The sequence below is a fragment of the Triturus cristatus genome, chromosome 2_2 (assembly GCF_964204655.1).
Source record: "Triturus cristatus chromosome 2_2, aTriCri1.1, whole genome shotgun sequence".
Taxonomy (NCBI): Eukaryota; Metazoa; Chordata; class Amphibia; order Caudata; family Salamandridae; genus Triturus; species Triturus cristatus.
In genome coordinates this window covers 1,013,629,623-1,013,648,330 of record NC_140582.1, presented here as the reverse complement: position 1 = coordinate 1,013,648,330, position 18,708 = coordinate 1,013,629,623, and the positions used below count along the sequence as shown (strand labels likewise).

General features: G+C 46.6%; 1 protein-coding gene across 7 annotated transcripts in view; it reads right to left on the bottom strand.

Moving 5' to 3' along the window:
* The window catches only part of TBC1D14 (TBC1 domain family member 14), a 767,086-nt gene that overhangs the window by 236,652 nt on the left and 511,726 nt on the right, over positions 1 to 18,708 (bottom strand). For all 7 annotated transcript variants that reach the window (XM_085642453.1, XM_085642450.1, XM_085642454.1 and 4 more), the window contains one exon: positions 17,026 to 17,108. In XM_085642453.1, coding sequence (XP_085498579.1) covers positions 17,026 to 17,108 — 83 coding nt within the window. The remainder of the gene's footprint in view (positions 1 to 17,025; positions 17,109 to 18,708) is intronic.

The following is an 18,708-nucleotide window of genomic DNA, read 5'->3' as shown; positions in this document are numbered from 1 at the left end:
TTGGTTTGAAGAATGCACCTGCCACTTTCCAAAGGTTGGTGAATCAAGTCCTTACTGGGTTGGATGATTACTGTGCAGCTTATCTTGATGATATTGCTGTCTTTAGCTCCACCTGGGAGGATCACCTGGTCCACCTGAGGAATTTTTTAGAAGCCCTGCAAAAGGCAGGCCTCACTATCAAGGCCACTAAGTGCCAGATAGGGCAGAGCAAGCTTGTATACCTGGGCCACCTAGTTGGTGGGGGGTCAGGTTCAACCACTGGAGAGCAAGATCCAGACCATAAAGGACTGGACTCCTCCAACTACCCAGACTCCGGTCGGAGCTTTCTTGGGCCTGACTGGGTACTACAGAAAGTTTGTTAAGAACTATGGGTCCATTGTGACACCACTTAATGACTTGACCTCCAAGAAAATGCAAAAGAAAGTTCAGTGGACAGTAAGCTGTCAAAAAGCATTTGATGACCTGAAGCAGGCCATGTGCAGTGCACCTATTCTGAAAAGTCCAGACTACTCCAAAGAGTTTATTGTCCAGACAGATGCTTCTGAGTTGGGTGTGGGAGCTGTTCTTTCACAACTTAATATAGATGGTCAAGACCAGCCCATTGCTTTTATAAGTAGAAGGCTGACCCCTAGAGAGAAACGTTGGTCAGCTATTGAGAGGGAGGCCTTTGCTGTGGTTTGGGCCCTGAAGAAGCTGAGGCCATACTTGTTTGGCACTCATTTCAAGATTCAGACAGACCATAAGCCCCTCTTGTGGCTAAATCAGATGTAGGGTGAAAATCCCAAACTTCTTAGGTGGTCCATTTCCCTACAGGGGATGGACTTCACAGTGGAACATAGACCTGGGACTGACCATGCCAATGCAGATGTACTCTCCAGATATTTCCACTTAGAACATGAAGACTCAACTGGTCAAGGTTAGTTTAATGTCCCTAAGTTTGGGGGGGGGGGGGGTTGTGTAGGAGAGTAGGGTCTGCTTTCTATGTTCACCCCCACTTTTTGCTTTTGCTTTACTGGTTTTCGACTTGGATGTGGCTGTGGGCCTGCTAATCAGACCCACAGCCCTGCTGTTCTCTCTCTAAATTAATACTATGTACTTTAGGTGCATAACCTCATTGGATAGGATCACCTTATTGGCCCCTGTACAGTGTACCTTAGGTACCCAGGGCATAGGTGTACCCTAGGCCTACCAGGGGCTGCAGCATGTATTATGCCACCCCTGGCCTGGCCTTCCATTATGACACAACTGCCTGATCACTCAGCTGGGGCAAGGTCGTGTAATCACCTCTTGCTTAGGTGTAGTATTCCTATACCCATCTTGTATATAGACACATGTGTACCTATCAGCCACTCCTATGGCAGGCCTTAACAATCCTAGAGGCAGAGTGCTTGGTAACATGTGAGATGGTGCTCTAGCATGAACTGAGCCTGTCTGCAGCTTTCGGAACCATGTCCTTATAGCTGTTCCATGATATAGCCTATCATATACTCTTAAAGTGCCTTATAATCTTAAACGGTTATGGTAACTATTGTTTGGCTTTATCAAAACATGCCGTGTAAGGTGTCTAACACTTTGGAATAATACCCCCATCCCATTTCTGGGGATGAGGATATTATCCCTCCCTTCTAGAGGGAGAAGACATGTTGAAACCTACTTACCCGGTTAAAGTTAACCAGAGCCCCAGCATCACAAAATGGATGCTGCTGCCACGACACAAGTCTGACCTCCTGCTGCTGGGAGTGATCCCGGCACGGGAGGCTTGGACAATAGGTTTCCTGCCTTGGGAGGTGCGAGCACCACCCCAGACATGCCTTAGTGTATTGGGGCAGGGAGGGATGAAAGAAACGAGACACTGCCTGGGGCACACAAGGTATCCCATGCATAGTCCAGTTCAAACCGGTGCTGGGGCACTCCAGCCCCAGTCCTGGTGCGAAACTGGACAAAGGGAAGGGGGTGTAACCACCCCCCTCCCAGCTCCCACCCATAAGGCGTGGCCTAGCAGGCAACCCAGCCCCCCAGATTAGTAGAAGTGTGGTAGCTGGGCCCCAGGAGATTAGATTATCCTGAACCTGCAACTTGAACAGAAACTCTGGACCTTCGACATTCGACGAAAGAAGAAGACTGAAGAATCTCTCCAAGATAGGCTACCCTGTGCAAACAGGCACCATCAAGAGACTTACCCTTTGCTTTGCTGAAGTTCTACGAGGGACCAACTGCAGAGCCCGACCAGAGCCTTGACTTCCAGACTTCTCCGACCCTGATCCACATCCACAGCTGAGCTGAGATCCGTGGAGGCGACGAGAGACGTGGGACCGGCTACCTGGGAAAAGTGGCGAGTACCTTCCAGCGCAGCTTCTGAGGCACCCTCGAAGTTGTGCACCGGGGATTGAGAAGCCCCAACCCCAAGCACCATCTGCACCGAAGATCAGCCCCCCACACTCCACGAGTCCTGCGTGGGGCCCTTCTGCATTTTCCTGCTTGCCGCGTCTGTCCGGTTGCTTGCCCGTTGTCTAGCGGCCTTTGCGACGACACACCTTTGAATCTTCACTGCTGGTTTGGCTCCTCCAGACTGGCTCCTGCTCCTCTGCAAAATGGAAGCACCCCAGACCTTCCTGGTCTGCACCAGAAGCAAGTCCTCCATTCTTCGTGGGTTCCGCTTGCCAAGGCTTGGTGAGTCCTAGTTCGACTTCGACGCCGCCGACAGCAAGAGCCTTCGTGGGACAGCTCGCCTCCTGGTCCTGGTCGTCCTCGACGTCTCCTGGTACCCGTGGCTGCTGCGACAAGCTTCACCTCTTCACCTGCAATCTTCACAACATCGCCTGGTTCCTTCCTGGTTCCACGTGGTCACTGGCTAGTGACCCAGACTCTGTCCCTTCTGCTTGCAGGTATCCTCTTCTTGATCCCAGCCTTGGGATCCACCGGACACTCTTCACTGACTGCCTGTCAGCAACTTTCCTTCAGGCATCCATAGAAGTCCACGACGAAACCCGATGCAAGTTCACAACTATGCACCCGCAGCCCGTGGGCTAGGTAACTTGGGTACTTCGGTACTCACAAGGGTATTGACTGTCCTAGGGTCTAGTTTCCGAGTCTCGACTTTCTAGTTACTTCAGAAGAGTCCTAAATCTTATTAATTCTAAACTGTACTATTTCTATCGATCATACGCATTACGCGCGAGTGTTTCCACTCTGCACCTGAATCCCGTGGGCCTCCCACTTCCTAACTGTTGGTAGTGTAGTGTAGCCCCAGCGATTCCCTAGGCCTAGGCCTATTCCATTTCCGTGACAGTGGTCCTTATACCACTTCTTTAGTATATGGTTTGCGTGGCCCCTAGGGCCTAACTGTATTACTTACCTGTGTGACTTAATGTATGCTTAAATAAGACTGTGTTGTACTTACCTCGAATCTCATAAAGAGTGCCGAGGGTTTGACTAGAATAAATACACTTTATTTTATATATATATCTGTTGTGGTGTCCTTTCATTTGGTATTCAAGGGATTATATATGGTATAACAGCTGGCTTCACATGCCATTCAGAGTTTAGCCTAAGACTGCTCTTGTCCATGCTACCACTAGGATAGCTGGTCTATAAGGTTGACTTTACAACCAATCACCATAAGGGTTGTTTGGACTGATACAAGGTGTACACTAGAACTAGTGACATCATACATCAGGCCAACTTCTCACAAAGACATTTTATATACAGAGCATAAATTCAGAAAAACAAGAAATACCAAATCGGGAAGTCCGAAATTGGTGACCAATATTTAAATGTACATTCTTATTACAAGTTTGTTATGTCCTACTGCTTTGCCGGGATAACTGAAACCTAACTATCCTTGGTACTTAACAATTGTTGGTCCATATGGTGGATAGGTCAGCGCATGTCTCAAAAAGTTTTTGGAGTAAAGGAGGAAAAACGTCTATCAGTCTGTGTGACCTCGATTTCAAGTTGGTTTCAGGATAGAGACGGAAATGCTCTTGAACTCCGAGGTGGGATGGTGGGTGTACCGACGGGTTTCGACCTTTGTGCGAGGACAGTGAGGTTTCAAGGAAGGTCTTCCTCAGGGCTGGGGACTTAAGAGTGTAGGATGCTGTGGTTGAAAGAAAGGAAACGTGTGTTAGTGACTCGTTCTATGTTCTACCGTTGGAATAGGGTGTACAGACACCCGGGTTTGACATACCTGCTAAGAAGCAGTTGGTCTCTTGGACTAGCTGAGGAGTTACATTTTGGTTGTGAGGCTCAATGTTCGCTCTGGTAGAGCTTATATTCACCCTGGAGCAGGATGAAAAAGGAATCCTGTCAGGCAAATTGGTACTGGTTTGACGCATGCGGGGCTTAGTTATAAGGGGGTCTTTGAGATGCTTCTAAAAGGTAGGGGATGGAGCATGTGCACCCGTGTTTTTCTGTGGCATCGCTCGTGCCTGTTGGTTTGTGCTACAAGTTTGATAATTACGGAACTTGTGCTCTCAAGTGCCAAAGCGTGTTCAAACTTTATCCTCATGCATCCCTTCATGGCGCCGCTTGGATTAAGGTACAGAGGTTTAAATTATTGTTACCTTAATCTGTATTTTCAGTGCATCTTCTTCAAACCGAGACTCGTGCTTTAATTCTGACGGTCGGTTCCTTCAGCGTCTCAGTCGCGTATTCCTTGTGTTCAGTGAGGGTCACGTGAGCGAGATTTTAAATGTTTAAACTGCGTCTGAACGTCCCCGCGTGGAGACGTCCAGGCGTTCGACGGCTGGAAAAAATGCCGGACTTCCTTTTTTTGTCACTATGGAAACAGGAACGCTGATCATCACTATCTTTATGCGGCTGACTGGTGCTCGGCATACCAGCATCCGAGGAAATACCAGATTCAGATAGTCTTCATGGCTCCAAGGATACTGTTACTTTTAGGAACAGGAACGCTCGTCATCAATGCCTCTGGACGTCTAGGTGGAGCACGCCGCGGTGGCGCAGTGTCATCTTTACAGTACCTTGTGTTGGCCGGTGTTTCTGTACTTTGCTGGTCCCATAATTACACGGAACTGCATTAGAAGCAATGCATTATTTCTGAAAGTTTGTTAAGACCATTACCTGTAGTACCTAGTTTGAGAATGTATTTAGCTTTAAAGCTTGCCAGTAAGGTGTCTATACTTTGGCCTCTCACATGTTTTAACACTCGCAACTTTATATCTTGTGGCCCATGGTTCTTGTCTATACCGTGTTTTACCATTGGTGTTGTCAAAACTTTACATTTGATGCGTGATCTGTTTGAGTCACTCGTGTTCGGATTTGTTGAGTGGTTTTGCCAACATATGCCAGATTGCATGGGCATAGTACGCAGTATATCACGTTGGGCGTGTAGTAATTAGTAAATTCTTCATGGCTAATGCTCTTATTGCCGTAGGTGAAATCACTTCCTTCAATAGTGCTTCCACATGAATTACAATTGCCGCAGCGATGGTGTCCTTTTATTGGAGGGAGTGCTAGCATGGTTCGTAATGTTTGTGGAGTTCTTATCAATTTTGTATTTGCTCGCACCAGGTGATCCTTAATGCTCCGGTTCTTCTTAAGAGCAAAAATCTGCAGTTCCTAGAACATTTCAAGGCTTTTGACGCTGTGCCAATTTCTTCTCACAATCTTTTTTTATTTTGTTGGCAGACCCAGAGAAAGTGGTCACACAGACCAAGGGCATCTCTTTGGATTTGTCTGTCGGTGTCAGGAGGGATTCCATTGGTGTGTACCAAGCTCTTTTCATTGCTCGTTTTGTCAGCTGGCGAGGATAGTTTCACTGAACCAGCTTCTCAAGCCGTATTTTTGCATTTTCAAAGTAGTCTTCTTTTCTTGAGCAGTTACGCCTTATTCGCAAAAATGGACTGAATGGCAAGTTATCCTTCAAATTCCTTTGGTGGAAGCTGGCGAAGTGTAGTAGCGTGTTTCTATCTGTTTTTTTGGTGAACAGTGAGATGAATAGAATTCCTTCTTAATGTTTCACCATCAAATCCAGGAAATTTATTTCACTATTGCTCAAATTCAACGTGAACTGAATGTCTGGGTTTCTCTGGTTTAACCAATTGTGGAATTCTTTTAGACTTTCGAGCGAACCTCTCCAGAGCATAAAATTTAATCTATATATCTCTGCCATGTTTTAATGTGACCGTCGAAAGGGTTGTTGTTGTAAATCCACCGTTCTTCATAAAGTGCCCTAAACATTATGGCCATTTCTGGGGCGAAAGGACATCCCATTGCAGTGCCTTTTGTTTGCAGGTACTGGTCATCATTAAACTGGAAGAAGTTATACTTTAGACATATTTCATCCATTTCCACCAGGTATGATGTTGGAATGTTGTGTGGTCTTGTTTTTTTGTCTAGGTAATAGTGCATGGCTTCCAATCCCTCTTCCTGGGGGACGTTCGTGTAAAGACTAACAATGTCCAGAGTAACTAAGAGTTCTTTTTCAGAGGCAAAAGTTTGACCTTCCAGTATTGTAATGGCCTGCATTGTGTCCTTTATGTAACTTGTAGTTGAGCTTGCTAGAGGCTTCAAGAAAGTATCGATGTATTTAGCCGGTCTCTCTAAAATTGATTTCACCCCCGAGATTATCAGGCGGCCTGGAGGGTTCGACAGCCACCCATTGTTTTCTCCAAGTTGGATCAGTAAGGTCAGTTTATTCTCCACTATTTTGGAAAGGTCTTGGTCGATTTTTCGATTGTGATCTGTGTTTGCGAGTTGACTATATACTTCAGATTCGTAGTTTTTTTCTCTCCAGGAGCACAATGGCTCCGCCTTTATTGGCCAGCTTTATTATAATCTCTTGGTCGTTTTAAAAATTTTCCAGTGCCTCTTTCTCTGTTTTTGTCATATTTCATCTCGTGTATTTTCGATTGTTATCTAGGGCATCAGGGTCTCTCAGGACTTTTTTTCAAAGGCCAATAATTCCAGAGGGACACCTCCTGAGGGTGGGAAGAAGGTTGATTGATCTTTTAGACCTGAATAGCTCCTATCAGGATTGTAGGGTTTGTCTGCGAAAAATGCTTTAAGCCTCATTTTTCAAAATAGTTGGAGAATTTCCAACTTTGTTTGATTTATATCTGGTTTTTTAGTTGGTATAAACGACAGTCCCTTTGTTAAAACCTGGACTTCCGAGGTACTCAATTCAAAATTGGTTACGTTTTAGTTAGGGCTGTTCACACTCTTCACCACCTGTAGATGTTCCTCCGTGTCGTTATCTCTCCCTGATATTGATTGGGATTCCGGTTGGGATTGTACCACTGAGCGTTTCTTGTTCTGGCTCTGGGATGGCCACCACCTCGTCCTAAAAAAGGATCTTGTCCTTGAAAGAACCGTACTAGTTAGTTACCTCGGGTGCTGGTTGATGGTTCTGAATCGCAATAGTCTGAATAGGATGAGTCCTCCGAGAAGGTTGTAAATTGTTTCTTACTCCTTCCTCCGTACGTCCTTAAGATCTTGGTGTTACTTTGTTGTTTATAGTACTCCTTTTCCAGATAAGGATATGCCTTTGTCTCGCTGAAATTTAAAATGTCTTTTTGGAGTTTTGCCCTTTTGTAATCTTCAGTGTTCTTTTTAAAGATTGTGTTTTCTTTTTCCAATTTAGTGAGTAAGCCTCTTGCGTAGTCTACAGCCGCATTGCTCAATAATGCTTCTTCAAGTTCTTTTATAAGTTCCAATTCTTCCTGGCTTAGTCTTTCTGCTGTCTTGATTGAGAGAAACATCCAATCTCTGGAGCATTTTGTACCTATGTGGCTAAAGTTTCCTAGATAGACAGGTTGGTCCGCAAAAATTACTGGTACATTCTTAACTTGGAGGCATACAGGAATGGTCCCTGCTCTTAAGTGCTCAAATAGAACTTCTCCATGCAAAGCAGTGCAGATTTGTTTTTTCTTCAACCTGGTTATTCTCTCTAACTTGGATTGTTGACGTGGGTTCGGTGTTGTATTTCCGATGTATAATTTTGAAGGTCTCTTTAGGAGTTCCTCTATCTCATCCTCGTGATAACTCAGTGTTTTTGGCTCTGACATTTAGACTTCTTAAAAGTGTACGACTCGTAGGGTGATAACTTTGCACAGGACGAGTACCCGCCTGGTCGTGAGGCGCTGGGAAAGCCTGGAGAGGTCCTATCTGCTACGCAGCCTGGGGCAGTCCTGAGTGGAGGAGGTGCAGCGACGGATGGTTGATGCGCGATCGGCCGGCGACGAAAGGAGAGGAGTGCTGCTTCCCCCTAATGTTCCTGTGCTGCTTTGCCCTGGTGGGAGCCCACACGAGTTGCTGGGCCTGCGATCTGGGCCTGTGACTGTTGGCCTGGTGTGGCCTGTCAGTCGGACGGCAGTAGACGTGGCGCGCGATCTCATCATATGCGTCCCCCTCCCTCCGCCAGTGTAGGGAGACCGGATTGCCGCTACAGGGGTCCTTAGCTGGATCCGGGGTTCCCCCCCTCCCGGGAGGTGACTGCAGGCCGTGACTGGGCGCGAACCTGGGGACAGACGGTCGCACTGCCCGGCTGCCGCTAAGGAGGTGAGGAGCCTGGATACTTGCTTGGTCCCGGGAAGTGGGGGGATTCAGCCGTCAATCAGGCGGCAAGGATTTTTCCCTCCCTCTCCCCTTTTCCTCCTCCCCCCCCAGTTGTCCTAAGGTCCCTGGCTGCACCACTCCCTGACCGACTGTGGCCCCGGCTGTAAGCCTGACCCGCCTGGTCGTGAAGCGCTAGGGACCGCCTGGAGAGGTCGCATCCACCGCGCAGCCTGGGGCTGACCTGAGTGGAGGAGGTGCAGCGACGGACGGCTGATGCGCGATCGGGCGGCGCCGAAGGGACAGAAGTGCTGCTTCCCCATGATGTTCCTGTGCTGCTTTGCCCTGGTGGGAGCCCACACGAGCAACTGGGCCTGAGATTAGGGCCTGTAAGTGGCGGCCTGGTGTGGCGACGAGCTCTGCTGTCAGTTGGACAGCGGCAGAAGAGGCGTGTGATCCCATCATATGCACCCACGCCAGTGTACGAGGACCGGATTGTCACTACAGGGGTCCTGAGCTGGTCACGGGTCACCCCCTTCCAGGAGAAGACTGCACGCCGTGAATGGGCGCAAGCTTGGGGACGGACTGTTGCACTGCCCAGCTGCCGCTAAGGAGGTGAGGAGCCTGGATGCTTGGGAAGCGGGGGATTCAGCCGTCATTCGGGCGGCAGGGAGTTTTCCCTCCCACTCCCCGCCCCCCCATGTATCCTGAGGTCCCCGGCTGCACCATTCCTTGGCTGGCGACTGTGACCCCGGATATAGGCCTTGACTGCAACGGCCCTTGACCCAAGGCACGCCCCGGTGCACTGGCGGTGTGTGAGGGGCGCCTCAGCTGCCGATTCTAGCGGCGGCGACGGGTGGCGACTCTGCTCCCTTCTTGTGGGCCACTGCGGATCTGGAGTGCGAAGCCACTCGGGAGAGTATCGGTCATCACATCGGGTGACAGGCTGTAAGGGATTCTTTCGCTCTCCACCATGTCTTCTGGCTGCCCCGCTCTCTGCACATCTCGAGAGTGGCGCCCTGTCCCTCTTCTTCACCGGCCTTGCAAGCCGATTCCGGTATTCATCCCGATCCCTCTGTGGGACCTCGCATATCTGAGCCCGTCTTGTGGGAGGACCTGGGGGGAAGAATATCGGAGCGGTGGGGCCCTCTCCCCTCATCTTCTTTCAATTTTCCTTCCTCCCGTCTGGGTGCCAGAGTCCCATCTGGGTTTCCTGCCTCGTTGGACGACGGCCATGGGCCGGGACAGAGCACCGAAGACGCCCGCCACCCAGACCAAAATGGACCGCTTCACTACCACGGACTCCGGGGCAGTAGGGGGAACTGCAGATAAGGACGCCCCTCCACAGGCAGACCTGTCCACTATCCTCCATACTATCCACACCTCGCAAACCTCAGTGGAAGGGCAAATTGCTGAAGTCCGAGTTGATGTGACTCTCATCCAGCAAGACCTTCGTAATGCCACGGCCCGGATTAAAGAAGCTGAATCCTGTATATCCACTGTGGAGGATGAGGTCCAACAACTGACGGATCAGGTTGCCCGCCTCAGATCCCACACTCAAGAGCTTCATCGACGGGCCGAACACACTGAAAACCGGTCCCGTTGCAACAACCTTCGTTTGGTGGGATTTCCGGAGGGTGTGGAGCAGGGCTGGGCGGCGGACTTAGTGGTCACTGGTTGCGATCATGGATGCCCAAGGGCTCCCTCTCTCGGTGGTTTGCGATCAAAAGAGCACACCGCTCACTTGCACCCAAACCACCACCGGGAGCGCCCCACAGACTGATAATGCGCATCCTCAACTTCAAGGATAGAGACTCGGTACTGACCGAAGCCCATAAGCAACAACATCTCAAACATGAAGGCCAGAAGATAATGATCTTCCCTGACTATACCAGAGAAGTACAGGGCCAATGCCGCTCGTTTGGGGAAGTCAAACAGAAGTTGCATGCTCTCAACGTACAGTACAGGCTCCTCTTCCCGGCGCGTCTTCGGGTCGTATTCCAATATAGGACCCTCTTCTTTGATTCCCCTGAAGAAGAATGGACATGGGTGACAGCGGAGAACACCTTGAGGCTCACTGCTCGGAACTGATTTCCCGCCGCCGGCGCTGGAGACGCTAGCCGCAGCATCCCGGCCCCCCGGCTGCATCGCACCCGCTCACACAGGCGACGGGGCTAGAGAAGGGTCCGTTCAGACTCGCCATTGGGCCCTACTAATCGTCCAGCGTCTGGGGCACTCTCTGGAGAGCTCCTTGCGGTGCGGCGCTCTGGTTCCTTGCCATTCGGACCCTGGGGGTGTCTCACCTCACCCGTCATTGTTGGAACTACCTGACATAGATTTTTCACGCAGCCCGACGCTTCTCACAGGTCTTGCTTAAATTCACCTTCACCGTTCAGATGTAACCAACTCAGCGGCTGGGTGCTGCACTTCCATCTACTATTAGCTCTATCTCTTGATGGACGTTGTCATGAACATCCTAATATGAGGGGTCCTCCACGATTCCCCATTCCCAAGCGTTTTAGTTTGGTTCTCTCTTGGTTATTCCTTGTTTGGGTGACAGATGGTTCCGTTCCTGAAGTATAGGGAGGGGGAGGGAGTTGGGTTGGGGAGGGGGGACTGGTGTCCCGATTTGTCTTTGTTGTTCCATTTGTTTCTTATACCAGCTTACATTTCCAGCTATACGACCAGCGCGTAAGGCCCAACTCTGTGGAACCGCACCACCACCTCGTACAAATTCGTTACTCCACCCACACTGGCCACTCGCGCTAGCTGTCCTGCCCTGCGTCCGTTTTCCCTGTCTGACAACCATGCTGAGAAAGCGTCACTTCACATAATGTCCTGGAATGTTAACGGCTTGCTGGATAAGGTAAATCGCACAGTGACGCTGCGCTATGCTCAGCGTCACACTGTAGATATATTGCTACTCCAAGAGACCCATGTGGTAGGCAACCATTGTCCTTTCCTGGTATTCTAAGGCTTTGGCGGTGTCTGGCACTCTGGTTTTAATCGGGGATTGCGAGGGGTGGCTGTCCTGGTGTGCCACGGTCTTCCGCTCATGGTGCGTAAGGCAACTCATGATCCGAAGAGCTGCTTTGTCATCTTGGAAGGGAGCCTTGGGAACCAGCCTTTGAACTTGCTCGCTGTGTACACCCCCCCCCCCCCTCCCCCCCATTGACTTCCACACTACAGAGTCTCGTTACACTAGTTGCTGCCCTACCCCTGGGGACCATCATCGTTGGGGAAGATTTTAACGCAGCAATGGACCCAGACCTTGACACTGCTACGATGCCCTCCTCCTCAAGGGTCGCTCAGTCTACCCTCCTGTCGCACTGGGCTGCCACTCTGGGTCTCAGAGACGCCTGGAGACTCTGGCATCTGACAACTCGACTTCACACTCACACATCAGCTTCCCATCACACACTCGCGCCACTCGACCATGTTTTCCTGCCAGCCCTAGACTGTCGAGCTATTCAAGATGTCACCATCCTCCCCAGAGGTTTGTCAGACTACTCCCCAGTGGCGATGCGGATGGGCAGTCTCCCTGCGTCTTCGCGCCTGATCTGGCGGCTGAAAGTCTGGAGTGAAATTTACCTCCACAGACCCATATCTAGGAATGTATAATGGACCCCACAGGACCACGACGACATACACAGTCAGAGTGCAGCTTTTATAAAACAACAAATGCTGTTATTCAAGTTATGGTTGAGTAAATATATATATTTTCTGGATAGAGAAGGCTCTAATTTGTGCCAGGATGTGCTGATATTCATCAGGGATGTCTCAACAAGAGATCTCGACGGGACTAGGAGCCAGACCTTCGAAGTGAGAGGAACTGGATTGTGATATTGAATTGAACCCTTGGTGTCTGTGGAGAAGATGCTGGAGTGCGCCAAATGGGATCTAAGGTACGTCTGACAGGTGTAGGAAGTCTGTGAAAGAACACAGTCTCTGCCAAACTGGAGTGATGAGAATGATCCAAATGTTCTTTCTAGATCTTGCTGATAGTCTGTTAGATGAGAGGAGGTGGAGGGAGAGGGCTGTGACCGATCACACAAACATTTCTCCCCTCCTTGATCCCAGAGAAAAACCTTGAATAAAAGTCCTTGTGTTTATGTGAACTGGGTATGGGCTACACTGTCCCTTTCAGCCGCACAGGAGAGTTTTTGGCACAGAAGAGCCTGAGATTTTGATGGCCCTCTTCCACAGCAGGAGGTCTCTCAACAAATTTCAGTCTGTGTTCCAACTGGTTACAATCTAGGATCCACCAGTCTGATGTCATTACCATTGCTAAAGGTACGTCTGCACTCTCCTCCTACTAGATAGTACAAGAAAGTGGCTTGAAAGACAGTTGCTGGCACAGGAGAGAAGTTAGGCTCTCAATAGTATACTGTGATGTGAACTGAAAGCCTCATTTGCATTGAGAAGTCTGTCTGGAATAGGAACCTCTCTGCAGAGATCTGGAATATACCTGGGGATGGGGGGGGGGGGGCTAGGGGTTGGAGGGCTGCTGTTAATCATGACATCAGTACAACTGGTAATGCCACATGATAGCAGCGGATTACAATGGTCACAGCCTCAAGATACTTTATGCATCATTTATGCTTTCGAACTACTGAGGAATTATGGCCAGTGCTGGAGGCATAGATTGTTGTGGTGGAGACGTGCCGAGCTGAGAAGGATTCACTAATATAGTGTATACATCCTGCATTATCACCAACATGTCTCTGATAACGTTTCTTAGAACCTGTACAAAAAAGGCCTCTTCAAAAGTACTCCTCTCGTCAAAGTTGGATTTTGAACACTGGATTGTCATAGCTCTTCTTTGATAAACTTATTTCTGAAAACAGAGATAACGAGAACCACATACGGTTAGTTTTCGTTTTCCTGATCTTGGTGAGGAATTGGTAATGAAACAATAATGTAACACTACCATCTTCTTGTAGGCACTTTACACTAAACTACCCTGGAATGTAAACTGCCCTGTAAAGGCCTGTCTCACCTCCATTTCTTTCTGCTCTGCATACAGTGTAGAAGATCAGCAGTATTTTGCTTGGCAAGGTATGAGCAGGAAGAAGGGACAGAGAGATCCTCCTGAAAGAGGCTGTCTTCTGCATAGGAGGGTAAAACAAGCTTTGAGTTGTTAATGAGACTATCTATGCACTATATCGTTGTCAAATGAGGAACAGTCTTTACTAAGGTTTGCCCAGAAGAGGTCACCACTGATAATACAACTGTCGACAAAGTGCTCTTTGAGAGGGAGAAGATAGAGATTTCTATAACTAATAAGTGAGTGCAGGCGAGGGCCTGGATGACGGTGACAAGTTGGTCTTAGAAGACTTGCTCTTGACAGTCAGAGCTATGAAATCATTTTGACAGAAAATTCACTTATTATCCCTTGTGGTATACAGAACATTTTAGTGTTTTCCTCATTTTAGCAGGTGGTTCAAAGGAGGTGACAGACAGACCTTATGCAGAAGTCACTTTTTCGGCACTTAGCTTTTAAAAGATTCCAATTAAATTATTTTTTGAGGGAGACACTTCTTAAACTCAGTACCATACAAGGGGATATCCTTAGTTGACTTTTCAGTGACTCTGGAGGTGCCTTTCCTGACTTTCAAAATCTTTGCTAAAAGGGGGGGGGGGGGGGGGGGGGTTGAAGGTTTTGCAATCTCTTGGTTTGCAAAAAGGACATAGGCAATAGATACATTCCTTGTGGGGCTCATCTTAACAGTCCAATATCAGCCCATATGAAACACAGGGCCTGAATGAGGCTTTCATTTTATTGGAGGATTCAACCACCATCCACCATTAGGAATTCATCTGGATCAAAACTCCAAAAACATCACTTCCCAATTGAAGAGGCTATCAGAGGGTATGGTGGAAGTAACATCAAGGAAGAATTTAAGGAAATGTAAGAAAACCAAGCACATACTTGAGATGGAAAGCCAAGATTTCAAGGAGATTGAGCTTCCGCAGCCTTTTGGGAGGACAGTTTATAACACTCACCTGATCAAAAAAACGCCCAAAAGTCAGTAAATTAGGTGAATATGCTAGTAAAATTAACAGCTTTCTGTGGCCTTCTAACGCCTGTAATATTTCTTTACTGCAAAAATCAACTTACAAAAGACATGGCTTTTAAAAAGAAATTTGAGTTTAAAAACACACTGTTAAATAAGCTAAAATGCATTACTCTAGATTTCCTTTCCTTCATTCAAGGCAGCGTTGCATTGTGTGAAGGACCAAAACTAGCGTAGCACCAGATTTAGTAAGAGTGCCAGCCTAGGTCATTGGCGGTGCTCGTGATAAATAACTATGGCACTAAGTAGACTCTGCACTGTCTAGCTTTGGATTTTACTGGAGACACAGCCTTCAGTACAAATATAATGGTCTACACACCAGCACAGGGTGAGGCATGTAAATGAGAGCTTTAGGTTACAATACACGTTATATGGTGGTGTCTCATGATATATACCCATAGTTTGTCCTTGCTTTTCTATAAGATCCGGGAAAAAGCCAGGTTATGCTACTTTCGTAAATCTGGCCTTGCAACCAATGAATGCAAGGCTGGCAAGTCACAGGCACGCTCCCTTGCATACAGTTTCAGTGGGATGGTGCAAATGGGTTTGGGCATGCATGACAGAAACCGCATAAACTGTGCAAACATGACTGACTGAAATTTGAGGATATAAACCTGCCTGCAAGGAAGACTGGGACAGGGGAGTAATGTAATGCCTCCTAGTTATGTGCCGCTGTATTGAGTCCAGTATTTTATCACCCTCACTCTTTGAACAGCCCAAGCATCACTGAGAAAGGCAGATACTCTTGTAGTAACATCACAACTTTTGACTCCCACAGGGAGAACCAAATCTCATCTGCCCTGTGCATGCTACTTTCAATCAAAACTTGCTTTAGCCACCACATACAGTTCTAGTCTCTAGCAGTAGAATTGGTCTTTTTATGAAGGTATTATGGAAAACCGATAATTATTCGACATTCATTTCTCAGGAAGCTCCAATCTCTTTGGCATATTGATTTCCATGCCTTGCCCCTACAAATATTGGTCTTTGATTTTGATTCAGCACCATTACTACATGCCAAACTGTCAAAGCCTTCAGTAGCCTGCCTTTCCATCTAGTTCTAATCTTTCTCTACATTGCAAACATTTAAATTCCTTTCAGTCAAGTAGGCCGTCTTTCACCTCCTGTATTTTGTATGAGTTGTGGTGCAGCTCCAATAATTCATCTTCTCCCTGCCCCTTTATATCTCAATTGCCTGCCTGTTGTCCACTACAGAGTAACTTATGGTTCCTGCCTCATCCAGCACGTGGTTAGATCACTTCAATGCCAATTTGCATTAGGGAAGCTTCAAGAAATGTTAAATATAACTTGCAAATCTGTGGAGATCTGCTTCTACACACCTTTTGGCAATGTTGGAGGCTTCCTCTGATGGCAAAAAAGTCTCCCCCCTCCAAAGGATTGGTCACCCATACTACCATCAGGATTAATCTTAACTGCACCCGGATAGGTATATCCTTGTTTTCCTTTATTGGTTGAGACCAATATTGGATACATTGTCCTTTTGCGGACTTAGCCTCCATCTTACTCATGTTTTTATTCATAGTTGATGAGCTGAAATTTTAATTTGGTAGATTAAATTAACCTACTAGAAACCTCTTATTTTGGGAGAGGGAGTTAAGGTGGGAGGGCATGGAGAGGAAACAAGTAAAGTTAAAAAGCTGTAAAGTGTGACCAAGTGAGTACATAAAAAAAATTATGATTGGGCCATTTATCACATTACGTAGCTCAGCGTATTTTCAGTACGTTTATCATTGTAATCCCATTGCTTTCAACGTCCGAACACATTAGTATTAACACCAGCTATGTCAATTTCCTATTTTTAGGTCTTCTAAATGTATATAATACTTTAACTTGCATGTCTGTCCCTGTTTGAGGTTCTCCCCACTCCTTAATGGATACACTGGTTCTTTTGGTCCTGTGAGACAACTTTGAACACCTTAACTTATTAGCTGAGGGATTGAGAAAGTTTATGACAGAACGATTTTTTCACCACTGGACTCCAGAGAACCGCTTATCTCAGGATCATCAAAATACCCGATCAGCTCCCATTATTGGAAAATAGGGTAAGCCTTTCATTTTTCCATGCTGTAATGCTGGATTCGTTAGCCACACCATATACAGTTCTATTTTGTTGTTGTTATGTGTATTTGTAAAGTGCACTATCACCTGCCAGGGCATCCTGGCACTGAGCAGGTGTGTTCGCCCAGCCTATGGTAGGTTGGTTTCAGTTTAACATATGCACATAAATATCAATCTCCATCTACAATTACTCTTTCTATGACAAAGATTAATTACATTCCTAATATTAAGTAAAAAAGAATAAAATCACAGAGTCAATTTTTACAGTGAGATATTCATTTCAAAGGTATTTATTCAATAAGTTAAGCAGCCAAAAATGTCTGAAATTGGGTATAGTCAAAAGGGGTATGTTTACCCTTTTTCTTGGCTTGAGCCACCATTTCTTCGTATTCTTGTCTGTGTTTTTGTGATTCCTCCACTGGCTTTGCTGGAAGATTACTGTACAAAGACAAAAAGTAAGTACATTTCAAAAATAGTTATTGTATGTTAAGAGAAACTGCCATGATATCGCACAATTGCTATATAGGGATAGCTTACTTACAAGTCAATTTTGTTGTCACTTGAGCACTTATGTTGTGAACATAGCTCTTGGTACCACAGAGATGTGTTTACTTTCAAACGATGAGTTTTGTAGTCTAATAGCCCTGTGAGGCAGGAATGGCTACTGTTTGGACCATTATACTGATCCATAAAATACTATTTGTCCTAATGCAGTCAATCTTTCTTAGATTCCTTCTTTAGCAAAGAAGAAAAATGTTTACTGGTGTTCTCTGTCTCCTAACGGGAGAATAGTATGACTCACATCGGACTATAAAGAGAATAACAGCAATAAATAAAAAATTAGTTACTTACATCAGCATGAAATCTGGAGATGTAATTAGCACTAAGTATTAAGCATTAATAACTGTATTGTGAGTGGAAAATGCTGAGTGATGCCTAAATATTTGAAATTCAGGTCCATTGACTGACGTAAAATGGCTCAATGAGTAAAATCGTCAGTAAAGGCATCTGCTGTGATCCACAGTCAGAATTGTTCATCTTCGCAAGGCTAACTCCGTTTTCTATTCTTTTGAGGTGAGAAAATGGACCACCATTAAATTGGGTAATAATAACCATTATTTACTGCGCTTAGGTATGCAGTATAAAGAGCTATGTAAAGTAAAATCTAATGCTTAGAGGAAGTTTGACACCAGCTTTCAAAAGCAATTAATACAGCTGATGTCAAAACAGTCTCACAGAGCAGCTAAGGGATGACCTTAAACTAGTGAATGGTCAGATAACATACAGGACATCATCTAAAAAAAAACGCATTTCAATTGGCAGAGGAACCCAAGACCAAATGAACTGTTCAGTTACCATGAAGTTCTTTCAATGTATCATCTACACACAATGTCTTAAGTCTTTTTGAAATAGGTTATTGATTTTTATATCGTCCAAGCTAATGGAAGTTAATTTCATGCACTTACCATGCTTTCTAAGAGGAATTACTCCCTGTCTCACTCATTATCCTCGAAATACAAATCCCACATGGTTCATAACGTCTGCTCTAAAAACACAACTATGTCGGAGTATGTATCTTTATTGGCTGCATACAAGCCCCAGAGGTATCTAAAAGGTTCACTTACCTAATAGATACCCCATTAGCAGTTTACAAGGAATCTGCATATTGCCATGACTGCATTGTCTCCCTCCAGGTTTTGCCAGGAGAGAGAACAAAGATACGAACATGAACTTAGTCTTCCTAAAATTCATCAGCATGTGAGTTGCAAGAGCCCAGTGGACCATGACCACTTCAGTGTTCTCTGTCGCTTCCTGAACAGGCAGAGATCATTAATCCAACCAGGTCCTGACTAGAAACCAACAGGAGCACGTGAAAATGGTTTAAAGCAAGCCTCATATTGCATTTAATGTGCAAACAGCAAACAAACACAGCCCGTTCGTCTCTGGGACATTTTTGCCTCGCTTACAATACAATGCATTTGTAAACCGCGCAGCTACCTCCGAGGAGGCGTCCCGGCGCTAGCGGATCACCCACAGG